This window comes from Penaeus monodon, chromosome 7, assembly GCF_015228065.2.
Source record: "Penaeus monodon isolate SGIC_2016 chromosome 7, NSTDA_Pmon_1, whole genome shotgun sequence".
NCBI lineage: Eukaryota > Metazoa > Arthropoda > Malacostraca > Decapoda > Penaeidae > Penaeus > Penaeus monodon.
The window spans coordinates 46,506,888-46,524,387 of NC_051392.1; the positions used below are offsets into that span (position 1 = coordinate 46,506,888).

At 36.4% G+C, this 17,500-nt stretch overlaps 2 protein-coding genes across 2 annotated transcripts in view; one reads left to right on the forward strand and one right to left on the reverse strand.

Moving 5' to 3' along the window:
• The window catches only part of LOC119575683 (sodium/potassium-transporting ATPase subunit beta-1-interacting protein-like), a 4,919-nt gene extending 1,160 nt beyond the window's left edge, over window positions 1-3,759 (forward strand). Inside the window, exons 3-4 of the mRNA XM_037923309.1 lie at window positions 1,238-1,283; window positions 1,589-3,759. Of these exons, the coding sequence (XP_037779237.1) occupies window positions 1,238-1,283; window positions 1,589-2,243 (701 nt within the window). The 3' untranslated portion in view covers window positions 2,244-3,759. The remainder of the gene's footprint in view (window positions 1-1,237; window positions 1,284-1,588) is intronic.
• LOC119575397 (nucleolar GTP-binding protein 2-like) lies at window positions 3,737-16,741 on the reverse strand. Its single transcript, XM_037922986.1, has 10 exons — window positions 16,628-16,741; window positions 12,052-12,161; window positions 11,488-11,626; window positions 11,153-11,271; window positions 10,456-10,593; window positions 8,651-8,779; window positions 8,307-8,477; window positions 5,396-5,629; window positions 5,010-5,240; window positions 3,737-4,672 (listed from the first exon to the last, which is right to left on the reverse strand). Exons 2-10 carry the CDS (start codon window positions 12,136-12,138, stop codon window positions 3,770-3,772), a joined length of 2,151 nt encoding a protein of 716 aa, XP_037778914.1. The 5' UTR covers window positions 12,139-12,161; window positions 16,628-16,741; the 3' UTR covers window positions 3,737-3,769.
• Window positions 16,742-17,500: the final 759 nt, after the last annotated feature.

The window sequence follows — 17,500 nt, forward strand, 5'->3', positions numbered from 1 at the left end:
GGCTTTGTGCATCCTGGCAGAGTGTTGTGGTGACTTTGAAGGTTCCTTATGCGATTTTTTTGTGTACATTGAGAGAGAAGATATGATAATATAGCTATTAGTGTGTTCTTTGCTCCTGACTTAGAAATCATGACTTTTTTTTTTATAACTGGTGTAACTTTGATGTGTTTTTCTCATATACTAATGATGTAGCTAGAAAAGGGCTGAAGAAATTGGTACTGATACATATCAGAAATGTTATTTATTTGAGACAGTTTAATGGGAGGAAGGCTTTTCTTGCCTAATAAGTGATTTTCACTAAATTATGCAGAGGGTTGTAAGTCATTAAGACCTCTCTTAAACTGACAACAGGGGAGGGGGTTGGGGCTAAAGTTATTAGCCTTGGAAAAAGAATCTCCTTGTGGTGTGAAAATTTATTGATCCATGCTGAAAAAAGAGAGATAATGGTATATACATCTGAATCAGTGTGAATCAGTTCAGAAAAAAAAAAAAAAATAAAATAAATAAAATGCCTCTCTGGAGCAGCATCTGGACCAATGAAGCACACACTAATGAAGATTATTTTGCACCAAAGACACTCCTCTCTCTTACCCTTTACTCCACCTATAAATCACAGCTTTAGGCACTTCACAAATGTAGTTAAAAGAATGCTATGCTTGTCTGATAGGGCAGTGTTATTGTTTGGTTGCTGTTTTCTTTAGTTTGTTAAGTTTTTTTATTTAGTTAAAAAGTATTTACATAGATTTCCATGGCAAATTTTGGCTTACATGTGATTTTGGCTCTTGATTTTGTATCTTTTCATTTCTTTTACTTTAAATTTTTGGTTATGTAAGATTATGTAAGTATTAGTAATGGAGTATTTGTTTAATTTTGATCATGAGACCCATTACTGTTACTTAGTATTTTTTTCTATAAAATAAAAATGTGTAAGAGGCTAGTTTATATAATTCACAGGATCTAAAGTAATGTTATCCCCATCCCTTGAACAAAAGAGAAAGAGAGAGGGAAGCAGGGAGATGTAGGAACACAGAAATGTCAAGTTGAAAAATATTTTCCCGCTGTATTGTGATATTCACTTACACTTTTCTAGAACATACATTATTATTACACAAAGTTCAACTGTTTATAAGTATGTGAGATGAAGTAATCTATCTCTGTTTATTGTATTATTAAATGTACATTTGCGTGTAAGCCATTTTCTTTTGTAGGTTGCTAATAAACTTTCCTTCTTTTCTAGGCAAAGCTAAGAGCAGACCAACTTCAATTTATTCAGTTGAATATAGGTAAGACATTTCACACTACAGAAAATGGTATACATTACATAAAACTTCTGAAATGGATATTGATTCTTCCTTCCAAGACTTCTGATTAGATATAATCTTGAAAGATATATCCTTGAGTAATGCTGGTAGGGGCATTCCCTTTCATATTATCAGTGTTTTGTGAAAGTAATGTCTTATTTTTTATTTTGTTTAAATCATGTCTGTGTACGTATTGGCAGTCTTTTGATTTTTTTAACTCGACTTTATTCTCTTACATATGGCTTGTCTTGAAATATTGTCACTAACATATTTGATTTTCCTTGCAGCCCCCAGCGTGAAGGTAGTGAGTCTCCAGACTTAGGGCTTGAAGAGGGCCCATATCAACAACCTATGACTCCCCGACGAGTTAAGCGCCAGAGCCGACACCGAGCCTCTGGCCGGTCACAAACTCGCAGTACGCAAGGAAGGGGATCCCAGCGCTCCCGAAGACATCAGTATCTTAACCCTGTGAATAGACTCATGGACAAGGCTAATGAGTCTTCCACAAGCACTGACTCGTATCACCCAGCGCCTGGTTCAAGGCCTCCCACTGGGGGACGGCAGGGTCATTCCAACCCTATGTATGTCCACTCCAGGCCAAATTCCACTTACTCTATGAACAGTTCACCCCCAGGCCAAGACCCTATGGAACGGCCACCCTCTGTCCATTCCTCATATTCCAATTACCATGGTCAAAGGCCCTCAATTAACCCCAATCCATATGGCAGGCCACCTGTTCAGACATTGACAGCTGGTATGATTGGTGGATCTAATCACCACCGATCCAATCGATCCATGATGCAGCCAAATGGACATGTAAATCCTACAGGAACTTTAGGCTCCATTCGTAGTTCTGTTTACAGTAGTACTGGTACAATGAGATCCGAGAGGGAAAAACCTCCACCATACATGTTTGGTGTCAACTCAGAGACTGTCATATGACTAGACAGGACCGGACAGCAGTGAAGTCGTCCAAGTCATTGCCTGCTGTCCAGTGTGGCACACGGTAGCTTTAGATCACCTTGTGCCTTTTGGTATTTTCTACTGCAGTGCTAAGGTGCACTTTTATCCTTTTTTTTTTTTTTTCTCTCTGACTCATTTGTTTATCATAAGTGATGAATGTCCTCATTCCTCGTTTCAATTTTCTTTTCTTGTTTTTTAGAATGTGAGTCTATGTCTGTGATGATCCAAAGATATATGTAATGTGAATATATTCAGTTTCTGTATTTGCTCACATGCATACCATAGGACTGTGTTCATAATCCTAGCTTCTTGCACAACCTCTTAATTTCTCAGTACTTTTACTTTTAGATACCAAATGCTTTGAAATGTCTTCTACAATGCACAGTAGCTTAAGGTTGTACCTCTAACGCGTTAACCTTTAAGGTGGGTATGAGCCACTGCCGTCTTTACAGTCACTGCCAGCAGTATATAAGACAATATTGTGTCTAAGTCACATTATTAAGTACTAATGATGTTTGGTTCACTGTGATAGAAGCCAGCATTTCTGTACTTGATTACATTTATTACTCTGTGGAATTGAAATACTGTGTAGACATTACTTTTAGTGTAAAATGTGCATGTGATATCCATAAGAATTGGAAAACTATTTATTGACTTTGTCTTGTGATGATTGTACTATATTTTATGTTTTGATTTTAAACTCTTATTTTCTTCATATCTTTACTCAGAAACAGCAGCAGCATTTTCAATTTTATTTCCTCCATAAATTTGGAGGAATATGAGGGGAAAGTAATGATAATACCTTTAAATTAAAAGTAAATTATTTAAGACTTAAGAAAGTGTAATGCTTTCCCAGGTTTCAACAGACATTTTGGGTTTCTTTTAATATTTTTGAATGGTAATTTACAAGAACAGTTGTTTTCCTATATAAACCTGCATTGGTTATCTAAATTGCCTGGACTACAAGTTACGACATCTGGCTTAGTTGTCAGGAAATGATGATCAGATAAATTCCAGAGGGAATGATTGCCATGATTTATAATATATGTATACACACCTCACTAGAGCATTACATGTATGCAGACTCACATAAGCACATCTAGAGGATACATGACTTCACTCTGAATTAGTGTAGGAAGCACATATTTTCTTTTGTAACAATCATTTGAAGAAATACATTTTGTCTCTCAAGCATTTTGTGTGTAAAAATTGGCTGCATTTATAATCAAAGTTTGGTTTTGATATCAGATGCCAAATGATTTATGATCTCAAGTGAACCAGAAAGTTTAATAATTGATGCAAACTTTTAAAAATTTTCTGGCTTTTTCTCCCACTGCTGAAAGTAATGTTTCAGCTATGCACGTGTAAATTGTAAATATATGTAAATGTGTACAGTTCTGAATATTTTATGTAAATAAAGCCACTTTTCAGTGTATCTCTATGGAATATTGAATGATAAAAATGACACAAAATAAAATAAATGATTTTTATTTATGATTCTCCAATTACTTCCTTATTATCTTCTTGGGTTTCTTACGTCGCACATTCATGGCAAGTGGAATTGCCTTGTCCCTGTTCTTGTTCTTCACATTAGTTACTTCATAGAAATTGCTGCCAACCTTCTTCCTCTTATTTTCTCGCTCCAGTCTTCTCCTCTGTTTTGAGGTCATCTGGCAAATGTGAAGGACTCTGCCTTCATCATCCACATGTTTCTTCTTCCTCCTCAGTTTCCTGTTGCTTGTTACTGTGAAGGAGCCAGCAGGTGTGCTGACTTTCTCTGTTTTCTCTTCTTCATCACTAGAGAGCTGGTCTACACCCTCCATTTCTTCCTCTTCCTCTTCATTGGACTCCATGCTCTTTTCTTCTCCATCTGGAAGGCTTTCACTTTCACTCTTCACTTCAACATCTTCAGCAGGTGTATCACTGGTCCCTTGATTTCCCTTATCTTCACTGGTTTCAACTGTATCTGAAGCAATCTCAACTTTGATGTTATCACCTTCCTCTCCTTCTTCCTCAATTTCCTCATCATAATCTGGGATCTCCATGTTATTATCTTCCAAGTCTTTCACATCTTCACCGGAGTACTCGAGGGTAAGCTTAATTTTGCTGAAGTCCTGAAGAACAACAGGAGCATTTGCTAACTCTGCAGCCTTCTCTGCTGCCTCCTCCTCCTCCTGTCTTTGTTTGATCATCTTGGCCATTTCAATATTTTCTTCTTCTTTGAGCTTGGTGAATGTGGATGAGTCATGGCCAGGGGGGGGTACAAAGTATGGAATTTTGCCACGCTGCCAGTCATTCAGAATCATTTTGGACACCGTGTTTATGTCAGGTTCGCCCCCCTTTAACAGTTTCCCAGATCGTCTTGCCACCTTCTCAATGAGCTCTTCTGGAGTGGCCCATTCATGAATCTGAAATAAGGTTTGCTTTCTATCAGACAAGTGTAATATTGGTCAATTACATCATATAAAAATTATTACTGAGTGGTAATGCATAATCTCACAATGCTTTTTCTTCACACAGACATATCCAAATAAAGATTTTAGGAAATGGCTCTTTTGTGTTACAAGGTAAAACTTTGATCTATATTCAATTTTTCATTAAGAACCATGAACGTGATTTAGTACAAAAAATTATCTTATGTATGTGTCTCAAACTCACTCACTCTATCAATTTTTCTCAGTCATACCCTCTGCATATAATCAATTAAATTTACATTAGTTCTGAAACACACAATACATTACTCACATCATAAGTCTTAGAGATGTATTCCCTCTTCACTCGTTCTAATATAGGAGGAATGTAATCAAATGGATCCTTGAGGTATTCAGTTCTGACAGTTCCTTTTAATACCATGTCAGTCGGAGTCTCGTGGGAAGGAGGAACCACACCAGGACAGTCAACGAGGTATATTTTGCGCATCAGTGAAATATACTGCCACACTTTTGTTTCTCCGGCAATGGGAGCAACATTGCAAACCTGAAATGAAAAAAAAATTATACATTTTTTTCAAACTCATTTTCTCAGATTAAAAGGAGAAGTGAGGAAGAAAAAATAAAGTGCAATGTCATTTCTGTGTCATCATCAGTATCAAATATCACTTAAAAGAAAAACAAAATGAAAAGAAAAAGTACCTTCTTAGCCTTCAGTGAGTTAATAATTGAGCTTTTCCCTACGTTGGGATAACCAATCATGCCCACGCTGATCTGCTTCTTGTCCTCGTGCAGCTTCCCAAACTGTCGCAGGAGGTTGATGAGGGCGCCTTTGCCGTAAGGATTTGTGATGGAGGAGTGGAAGGCTAGGGATGGATACTCTTGGCTGAGGATGGCTACCCACTTCTGGGTCACCCATACTGGTACCAAGTCAACCTTTACATTATGAGAAAAAAGAAAACTCAAATTTACGTATTTCTTTTCTTTTGAAGACCTAATTGTATCCTAGTTTGGGCAAAGCATGAGATAAAAGGGGATTCCTGATTTATCTGTAACTTACCTATCAGCAGACTTTACCATCCTCTCTCTACATCTCCCTGTTCCAACTATAAATATAATAGATAATGACTTTCTTTTTAACCAGAAGCCAATTCTCTCTTTATCTAGGAGAAATAGTACCTAGAACTTTAATGTTTTTATTAAACCCTTAGGAAATGCAGAGTCTGTGCCCTGTCTTCACCCATAGCTTAATATTTCAAAGTAACCAAAGGCAAATTCTGGCCCTTGATATTTAACCCAATGCCGACGGGGAAAATGAATAAAAAATGAGGAAAATGCTGTGCTCATTTTTTATATTTTTGTGAAATGTCTCTGCACATAGATGGCTCTGCTAGTGCTTAGCCATAAAGGAGTCAATTAGTAGATCTTGTGACCTTACCTGATTTCACCTTTCCTTGTATTGGCGGGAAAAACAAATTGTTTACTAGTGCTATGAATATTGATGTTGTTATTTTTATTGTAAACATTAGAATTAATATGATGTTATAAACATTAGTAACAGCAAAATAAGATAGCATAAAATATTTTCAAAAATCAACGAAAAGAATGAACGGGTGAGACAGGCAGTACTCGTAACTGGCTCATTGGTGACTTAGTACAAGAGTAGCCATCTCTGTGTAAAAACAATTAAACAAGTAAACTCACAGTGGGCATGGCATATACGTACATCCCATGCCCGTCGGCAAAGAGTTAATTTTACACACCAGAAGATATATATTTCACACCTATGTTAAAATTACCTCACATTAGAACTGAAAAAAGACCAAATATTAATAGATTGCCTAAGAAGCATAGGCAGGCTATGAATATACAACACCTGATAATCAGAGGCCATAAAATAATAAAGCATATTATATAATGCAGTTAAACAGTATATGTAACGGTAACGGTAACAGAAGAAAATTTTCAATAAATAAATAAAATGCACATGATAAAAGGATTGCAAGGAAATTATTACTATGCCAGAAGGTGGAAAACTAGCCAGTTTTTGACAACTTACCTATGACTGTCAAGCATATGAATCTATCCAAAAATATGGCAGTGGATGATTATTCAACAAAATGCTAATGGCTTAAATGTGATTAGTGGTCCCTAGATATTTCATATGTGGATATTATTTTTTTTTACAGTAAGTATACAGTTTTGTGCTACACATGTGTATTTCACAATGGCATGATGATTAAGAACAGTTCATACTGGCAGCTTCCTATATCGCTTGAAATGCATATATTTTGAACAAGGATATATTGTGCTATAGTCAAATTAAGCTATTTCACCCTAAGAATTCAGTTGGGCCATCTCAAAACAGTGAAGTTACTGGTGCCCTAAAAATGCATCTTCATAGACATCACATTCTCTGCTGTCATTTTATTACTTCTTGAAGAATGTACTGAGTTATTTTCAATAACCAAAATATTTAATTAGTATTCAGGATAAAAAGTGAAATACACATCTTCATGCAGAGCTTGTCCATAAATTTCCTGAGAAATTATTTTGATAAAAAACATATTTCATGTAACAAATCATCCTACTAAAGAAAGGTTTCATAAGTAAGTATTATCATAACTTCATATTGGTGTCTTTTATATAAAATAAGAATATTTTGTTTAGATTTTTCTCTTTATTTGCTTCTGAAAGTACTGTGGATTGACTTTTAACCTGCCACATTTTGCTCCAATGTGGAATATTTAGCTCGTGTAAAAATTGTCAGCCACAAATGTGGTATCAGAAGTCTAAGCAGACTGATGTGGTCTGAAGTCTTTTTTAAGCATACAGCTGTAAATATTAACTTTTTTGTTTTATTAATCAATAAGATAGTGCTCCATATTTTCTACTGTTTTGTTAAAACTTCATTTTCTCCAGATCACAAAAATACTAAATGGCAGCTTCACCCCAATGATCCAGATGACAATGTGGAAAAATCTGGCTGGGGGTCTGTGTGACGGAAACTTTTTATCATGAGAATTTTGGCTAAAGGCTGGGGTGACCGGAATGAGTTGCCATGAGTGCACAAAGCTCTTGGAGGGTGATCAGACTCAGTGGACATTTGGGAAGGGGTTTTGCATTATTTCCATCTATAAGCAAGCATGGAATGTAAGCCACGACTGGAAGAGCACCAGCTCCAGGGAGGATACCATTTCCATGCTAAGGATCCTATTCTTGCCCATTGTGACCAGCAGCTCAAGTTACATTACATTACATTAAAAAATGTTACTTATTGTCACTAATATTCCACAGATTTGTGGTCAATCTAGGGAAATGATATGGAGTCTGTGTAAGGAAAGTAGTCTATTACCATATCAATATACCAAATCAAATGGCAAATAAGCTAAATATGCTTATGCTCAAAAAGATATCACAACATTACAAAAAAGAGGCAAGGAGTCTTGACACCATCCATGTGTGTTCATGTGCACCCTGCCTAGAAGCCACATGCAGTCAGCAAAGCACCCAGGGTTAATCTTATTTCATTTCCCTGCCTGCTTGCATCCCTATCTGCATGAATATGCACAACTGCTTTCACAGCTAAAAGTATCAATTTCAAATTACTCACCTTATTCAACACAAACACTAAGTGTTTATGAGGTTTCTCCGTTCTCATGTATTTCTCAATCAGTTTGGACCTTGTACCCATTGGGTCTCGAGCATCCAGAACCTGTATCACTACATCTGAAGAGTCGATCACCTTGTACAGCTCATTCCAAATACGCTTACTTTGGCCAGCCTAAATGAAGAAAAGTATTAGAGAAATTAACATACAAAATGTAAATAACTGAAAACCCAAAAAGTACTGAAAATGGTTCACCCAAAAATAGCAACACGAAGTACATGATACAGAAATGTCAAATATAAAACATAAAAGATCTGTAAAGCCTAGATTTTAGGTGTGACACTTACCTTCATGAACCATTCTGGTGGCAAGTCGTGACTGTCTGGCTCCTCTCGCACAAGATCACCATCCTTCTCCTCATCATAATTTTCCAGCATATCATCAGCTTTTTTGGCAAAGTCTGCAAAGTTCTCTATCTGAAAGAATTGTACAAGAAGCTGGATTTATACTTTATCAATACTGTTGGACTCTACATAATGAATGTAATATACAGCAAGAAAAAGGGTATACCCACTACTATGGCTTACTGTTATATGATACTTACCCTGATTAATGCTACAATGCTTCCCCTAATGATACTTCACTAGAATTCTAAATACAATGAAAAATCAAAGAAACTCATTCTAAGCCTTCAAAATTTTCTCATAAAATATAAAAAACTGAACTCAAAATTAACATTCTAAAATTTTATTTCTTATTTTCAATACTCCTCTTTCTGACATATTCACATTGAAATTGTATTTCATATAACAGTTACAGAAAATGACAAGAGCATTATCTGGTGGGGTGACTGTACTATGCTCCCATCATAATGTTGACTTTAGCTGTGCCATACAGTTTAGACATCTGTGATATATATTAGTAAATGAATAGTTCCTGCATGACAATCTGACAGAAGAGGGAGGGAGAGAAATTAGAGAAGAAGAGACATACACAATTGAGCGGGAGTGTATGGCGCAAGAAGCAGCAGAAAGGGGTGAAAAGTGGAGGAGCCAAGGAACACCAAGATAAGGTAGAGGTGTGTGTGTGTGTGTGTGTGTGTGTGTGTGTGTGTGTGTGTGTGTGTGTGTGTGTGTGTGTGTGTGTGTGTGTGTGTGTGTGTGTGTGTGTGTGTGTGTGTGTGTGTGTGTGTGTGTGTGTGTGTGTGTGTGTGTGTATGTGTGTGTGTGTCGCACACGCGCATATATACATAAATAACAACCCTCCATGACCAGGACTCGAACCTAGGTCCCTCCGGATATGAAACCGGAGGCCAATGCCAAACCAACCATATCACATGACCCACAAAAAGGAGTGTGCAACTAGGATCTTATTAGCTCCATAGACATTACCTATCTACCCATACTTGAGTAATGATAGCGAAGTTTCACGCTCACTCCCTGTGGGCACTCGGTGGAAATTGATTAAGCAATTCAAATCCTAAGTCAGATGTACTGAGGTATATTTATGAAAGATGGAATAATGCAATGCCGCACTGATATTGATAAAAAACAACCCTCCCTGACTAGGACTCGAACCTAGGTCACTCCGGGTATGAAACCGGAGGCCAGTGCTAAACCAACCATGTCACACGACCCACTAAAAGGAGTGTGCAACTAAGATCTTACTAGCTCCATAGACATTACCTACCTGGCCTCCGGTTTCATACCCAGAATGACCTAGGTTCGAGTCTTGGTCAGGGAGGGTTGTTATTTATCAATATCAATGCGGCATTGCATTATTCCATCTTTCATATATATACATATACATACACATACACACACGCATGCATGCACGCATGCACACAAGCACCATGCATATCCTTTTTCTGTAGCTTAGTCCCATTTTTATATGGAGTTACCTTGATCAGGTTATGACAGATATTTTTTATTGCCAGATGCCCTTTCTGACACCAACCCTCTCTATTTACCCAGTTTTGAGACCAGCACTAACTTGGGCTGATTTGCACACTCAGTGGCTAGGTTCATTATATATATATATATATATATATATATATATATATATATATATATATATATATATATATATATATATATATATATATATATAAAATAATGCACACGACAGAAAATTTAACAAATCCAAACCTTACCTTAAAACTAGGCTTTTTCCTCGTCTTCTTACTTCCAAACACTGACTCGTAAGGCTCAGTGTCCAAGATGTGAACACGTGCATTCTTGGCCTTCTCGTCGAGCAGGGATATGGGCAGGGTTGTCTTACGCATAATCACCTGTTGTACACAGAAGGCAATGTTTTTGATAATTTTGCAGAAACTGAGTTATCCTTACCTAGAACTTTACTGTCTGTACTCCGTCACAGGATGTTATGAATACCAACTACCTTTAATTATACATAAAACTGTTTGAAATAAGTTGGCTGACCATTTGTGATTTCAACTATATAGAAACTAAAAGTTTATATTTCGTAAAAACACATGTAATATGACGTAAATACACAGCCAAAGAAACAACATTTTACAACCCATCTTCCACTTCTGCTATAATGTCTTACACAAAATCAAGAAGTTACATGGGCTGAAATCGGACAATCAATTCAATAATCAAAACAAGATAAAAATGCAGGATCCCATAGCCCTTCTAATAAGTAAATAGGTGTACAATAGCCTCCTTCAATTCATTACATTAAAGAACATTAAATATGACAAAACAAACGAAACCAAATATATATAAAAATGAGGAAGGAAAGAAAAAGGACAGACAGAAGAGAACGACTCAAGAGAATAAGAAGAGCCTATCCTACAAATAAGAAAAACAAAACTGCTTTGATACCTGGTAAGGATCCCTCATAACCTTCCCCATCTCTTCCTGGAACTTCTGAAGGGACTGCTGGCCAATGACCTTTGTGTTGCCGAACCACTTCTGGTTAGGCTCCACACGGGCTTGTGTTCCTGTGGTTGGGTGGAGCAATTAAAAGCATTATGAGTAAAATTATAACTAATGCTATTTTGATTATGGTTCTGAACTGAAATAAATTTCCCAATCACAAAAAACACTTATCCCTTATCAATACAGAAATAAACATAAACATGCATCGTTATCAAGAATACTACCTAAATCCACATTCCTCATAGAAAAAGAAAATATAGCAATCCCTCTATACAAACCTGGGGCCACTTTGTTCTGAAAAGCTGCTGCCTGGACCAAGTGACCTTTCCTGTTGTACCTGGCCTTGCCGCTTCGGTACATTCTAAGCCGTTTGATTGTGCTTCTGTCTCTTGCATGGGGTGCGCCATTTAGCTTTACCTGGTGTGTGAAGGAAAATGGAAAATGTGAAGAAGGTAACAGGTTTATGAAGAAAGATAGGGAGCGGTGAAGGAAAAAGAAAAGTGGAACTCTTTATTAACATTTTTGTTATCATCTAATTAAGTACAAAACAGTTGGAGACAACTTAGCACATAAAATGAATTATAGTTTAATAGATCTGTTCTAGTGACAAGTTCTAAAAAATATACAAATAAGTTAAAGAACTGAAGTACATTAGTCTCCCTAAAATAAATAGAGAAAATACAAATACTGAAAAAAGTTTCATTAAAATTTTACAGGAACCTCTCCTTATCTATTTCTCCTACTCATTTTTTTCTCTCTTCCATTCTTGCTCCCTCCCAGTCTCTCTATCCCCGACACCTTAGAATATGTACTGTTATCTTTCTAAAGAATGCAGGACTTACTTTGTCTGCTGGTCGGTCTGGGTTCATGGAATGCACACCCTTCTGAAAGCCTTCCTTCTTCTTCGCTCTTCTCACTGTCTTTGCCATTTTGAAGTGGTCCTAGTTTACCTCTAGAAATTGAAGAATGAGTAATAATGGTAAGTATTCAAGAAAGAGACAGGTGTGCACATACAAACACAAATGCATGTACATATTCATACATGTGCATGCGCACGCATGCGTACACATGCACACACACAAAAATATATCCACTCAACCATTTGTCTATCCATATCAATGCATGAATAACCATCAATACTATTATCACTCTACTGCTAAGCAAGATTCCTGGCTATCAAGACTACATTGCAAAGGTCAGGCATGGATTCTTGTCACCGCACATGAGTGTTCCTGTGTGCCCAGCCAAAAAGCCACCTATCAGTAAGTCTAATGCCTGTATTTTGGGCCACCTGTAAGCAGAGAAGCATCCAGATCCATAGGGTCAATCCCAAGTGCAATTAGCTTCTTTTTTATGTTTATTCTCTCAATAACATTGAGAATTGTTCACAGATACAGAAAAATAACAAATAATGGCAAGAAATGGACCTATAGTAACACTCACAATTGTATACATTAAATAAGAAGTTTTACCAGGGCAAATTTTGGTTTTTGGCACTTGAGCATAATTTCATGAACCAGATAATGTATATTTCATAGTCATGTCTCTAATACAATGAATGTCAGTGTTATACAGATGAAACATGCATGACCTACCAGCAAGTATGTACATTACAAATGCTCTCTCATACCAGATACTAATTAAAGCAGCAGCAGCAATTAGGAAGTCATATCAATGACCTTAATACTAAAGGTTGCATAAGGATTCAAGGTCACATAGTTGGTGACAAACATGGGATTACCATAAGAATAAATTAAGAGCAATAAATTATATATTACAGGTCAGCATCGTACTGTACTGAAGAATTACATGTGTTAATCAAACACAACAGTTAGCAGCATGTAAGGTTAAAAAATTTATCACAGTTATCCACCATGTATTGGGGAGAGATTGCAATGACTATGTAAATAAAATACATACAAAATAATTCTTTTACCACATAAAGCAACAAAATGTATATTTAGATATATCCACAAGTATCTAAACAAATATACAGTAAGAAGACAATGATATACCAAGAAGTACTTCTGTTATATAATAGTATGGCATGTGGAGGGTGATTGTTGGATGAGGAAAAGATCTAAGGCTTGGCTGGATGAAATGTGCTGCTCAACATCAGGATGACTACCTCACACTCACTAATTTCATTCACAAGAACAAAGAGGTAAGAAAATATGACTGGACATGGGAGTGAAGGTATGAGGGATGGTATCATGAGTGTGGCTGACAGAAACTTGCCAAACAGTACCACACACATTACTGGACACTATGTTTGCCTCATTCATAATGAAAAAAAGTTACAAGAAAACTCTGACCAGTTTCTAAAGGCCTCTTATGATTATGGTGAACTGGACCATGCACACATTCTGTGACAAGCAGATAAAACTTTTTGTGTTAATTAGTGCAATGGTGAAAACCACATACATTTTGCGAGAGGTCTCCAACACAGACTCAATCTCAGTGTTTACACATAATGGTACAGCATTTTTTCAATGCTTGGCATAAAATTAAGGTAAGTGCAATTGCCTTATATCTTTTAGCCTATAACTATAGTAGACTGTGTTATCATCAATAAGCCCAAGTCTGTACATTTACACTGCATTAACAGATGCTTGTGAATCATTTTCAATGATGGCATTAATCTTGTGGGATATAGCATAAAGATCTGTCCTGTGAAACTCTGTTGTAAATTATACATGGATCCTATCCTCAGCAGTTACTCTGAATGCTCTGGCATAGGCCAATACCTCCAATAAATCACTGCCACATATGTTCTAGCACGAAAAAGCTTGTAGATCTTACAAGCAACTTATTGTCAAATAAAAGACTAGTTCAACTAAAAATAGGTTACCTGATAAAAAAAATAAGGTACCTGCAATAGATCTTTTGATCCTTCTTTGGTAATAAATTGATAACTGGCTTTCTGTTCAAACTGGTACAACTAATTTAGAAAAAGATCCATTTATTGGGAAAAAAAGAATTCCTGGACATTTAATTTTTCAAGGGACAATAGCCAATGTAAGCTACTCTTACACTGCTTGGCAATCACATGCAAAGACAGCTTCATGTTACTTATTAATTGGATCATTGTGAAGTTCAGTTATCTGCAGCAGTTCAGATGGGATGCAGCTGTAACTATTATTGCACTGCACACAGTATGGCATGTGAATTAGAAGTCTGGGTTAATTTCTAGAATAGGTCAGCATCTTAAAATCCATCAAATTTGGTATCAATGGACCTCTACTTTAATTGTCCAAGAGAATTCATAAATAATTCCAACATGAATGTCCAAACACTCCCATAAGTTGAGACTGCAAACAAAGTAATGGATGTTTAATACTATTATGTTGAGTCTCTACCTCAGCTGAGTTGTAACATCACTCATGAGGTACATCACTCAGACCTGCTTGTTTGATGTGGAGGTTTTGCATTTCAGGTGGTAGCACCCCTAACACAAAAACATAAATACCATATAATTCAGCCCTGCCATTCCCTACTGATACCACATATCCTCCCCACCTACTAGGGATCTATCAATAACAAATTCAAAGGAGTAATTCTAGAACATTACTACCCTTTCCTACAGGTCTCTAAGCCTATTGGATGGGGAGGAGTTGCTAGCTCATAAAACAGAAGACTGAAAAGAAAATGACCACAAGAGTCATTCTAATCAAACCTAACATACAGACTTTTAATCTTGTCAGTGAAATTCATGTTGCCATAGGTGAAAACTGGTAATGGTTCTAAATGGTTACAAGCACCTAATCACAACAACACTAGTACCGATGGGTTCCTCTCACCTCTACTACTCATCATATATGTCTCTTGTGCAAATAGGGATTTTGCCACTGAGGCCCCCCCCCCCCTACCGAACAATTTCTGTACTAATAGTAGGGGAGGGTGTAATGGATAGCAGGGAAATTGCTGGGCAATATATAAAGATAAATGAGCTGTACAGCACATATATGAGATGAAGGTCACTTCCTTAAGGGGGCTGCTAACCACCAACCCCTGCCCGGGAACACAGGCCATTATAAATTTTGTGTATGTTTTGACTCCCTGTGATTGGTCCTACATTCCATCGTGCTATAAATATATGGAGGATTCTTTGTATTTCCAGGGCAGGGGATGGAGCAGCTGTATCTCTTTTGGGGGTGGACCTACTTTGTGCATTTCTTACAAATTTGACCTCATTATTACCCTAGTAACTTTGATTATGGAGTATGGGGAGGGGGAAGGGTTTCCTGCCTGTAATAGATAGCTTGACAGATATTAAGATACTTTTCATCTATGGTATTTCCTTCTCAAGTAGATAAGATAGTTGTGAACCACAAAATACTTTAGTATGCATTTACAGGAAAATATAATGACACCATCTTCAAGAAAAGGAGAAAAATACACTCAATGGTACAGAAAATAATCTATGCAGGCTAAGAATAACATCAGAAAGAAAGAAAATAGGTTGCAACAAATGCCATGAAAAGTAAGTCCACAGCAATCAGGTGGGGGTTGAGGGGTGGAGCCCCTGATAGGGAAATACAGCAGTAAGGTGCGGGTCTGGAGTAATAGGGATTTTGTCAAAAGGGAGTGAAGGCATTCAATAACAATTACTAAAGCTTTCACCTATATTTATGGTACTGTAATGCATCGCCTCGTGACTATTTTTACAGTCACGTGTGCGCAGTGTGGAATTCTCACTCCACAGCAAGGTAGAGCGACCAACCAACACAGGGGAGCACCCAATGCCAAGTCTGTCTGACGCTCTCTCCTGCTGTGAATATGTGGAGGATTCTTCATTTTCCTGGGCAGGGTTTGAGAATTCCACACTGCGCACACGCGGCTGGAACTCCCGTAAAAAACGGCCAATAGACCTCGCATTACATTATGGTAAACACAGCCACAGCTTCACCAAAAATTTTGCAATGAAAAAAAAAAAAAAAAAAAAAACAGGGAGATTCACACATACTACACCATAAATAACTGAAACAAGGAATAATAACAAAGGTTGGAAGATTTTTTTTAAAAAATTAAACATTACCAAAACTACATCCAGGACAATCGTAAATGTCACAGAATTATCAAATATAATAGTAAATATAAAAATACCAGAGTGGCCGGGTCATTGGGCCGATCCTCTCTAACATTTTTCCCAAAGATAAAATACAAACGACCTCTAAAATATAAAAACATAATGATGTGAAGCAACATTATCGTAATAAACTAACTAAATAACCGGTTTATAATCAGAAAAATAATCATATAATGAAAACATATGATACGTTCTTTCATTAAACTTTAAGCCGACTAATCAACCTATTAACTTTAATACATATTAATTCACGACCACATACCGACACAGATAAGTGAATTCATCATAAACAAATATAATTTATATTAGAATACACGAGAAATACTTACAAAGAAGAAAAATATGATGGTACAAAACTCCACTTTTTATTTCTGTTTACAATGTTTACTACACGTGTTGTTAGTGTCAAAATCTCTCAATAGATGGCGTGCAGACGATAACCCAATTTTCAGTGGGATTTGTTTCCTACATTTATATCACAGTTGCTTATATCAATTTTCGTTTTGGTGTTTGGTGATATTTTTATTTTTAGTGTGTTTTTTAAAGCTTTATTGAACATTGTTAGACGGATCTATACTATTAAGTTCGTCTGAATATTTTGATGTCTAAATTTCAGTTGAACCCACTACCTTTCCATTCGCATTTCGTAGTATATATATCTTTTTATCACCCGTGTATTTCTACTGTGTAATTGTATATTGAAGTAATATTCATGTAATAAATATTAACATCAAAATTCTAACATTAGACTGTATAATTACTAATAAAAACTACATTAAGTAGTGTGATATCACGTTTTAAATAACCAGTAACTATGTAGAAAAAGTATGAATGATAATGAATATTTTCACAATACAAGAAGATATTCATTCCCATTCATACCTTTTCTACATTTGTCAACATGAACATAGTTCAAATAGTTGATTAATGTTAAGTGTTACTGAGTAATGTATGAAATATTACCATTAGTAACTATGTTGATAGATAATTAGTGATATGTATTCTTATGAAGGTACCGACTTCTGCTTGCAATTACTATTACGATTACATGCAATACAATGGCTAAAGTATGGATGTATATGAGACATTTAATTTTTGTAAGTGTAAGCTGTACAACAGCAAGGAAACGAATCAGACTCAGTATGCCCCCCCCCCCCCTCAAGTGCCATTCGAAATATCTAAAAATGCTTTCTTAATATATA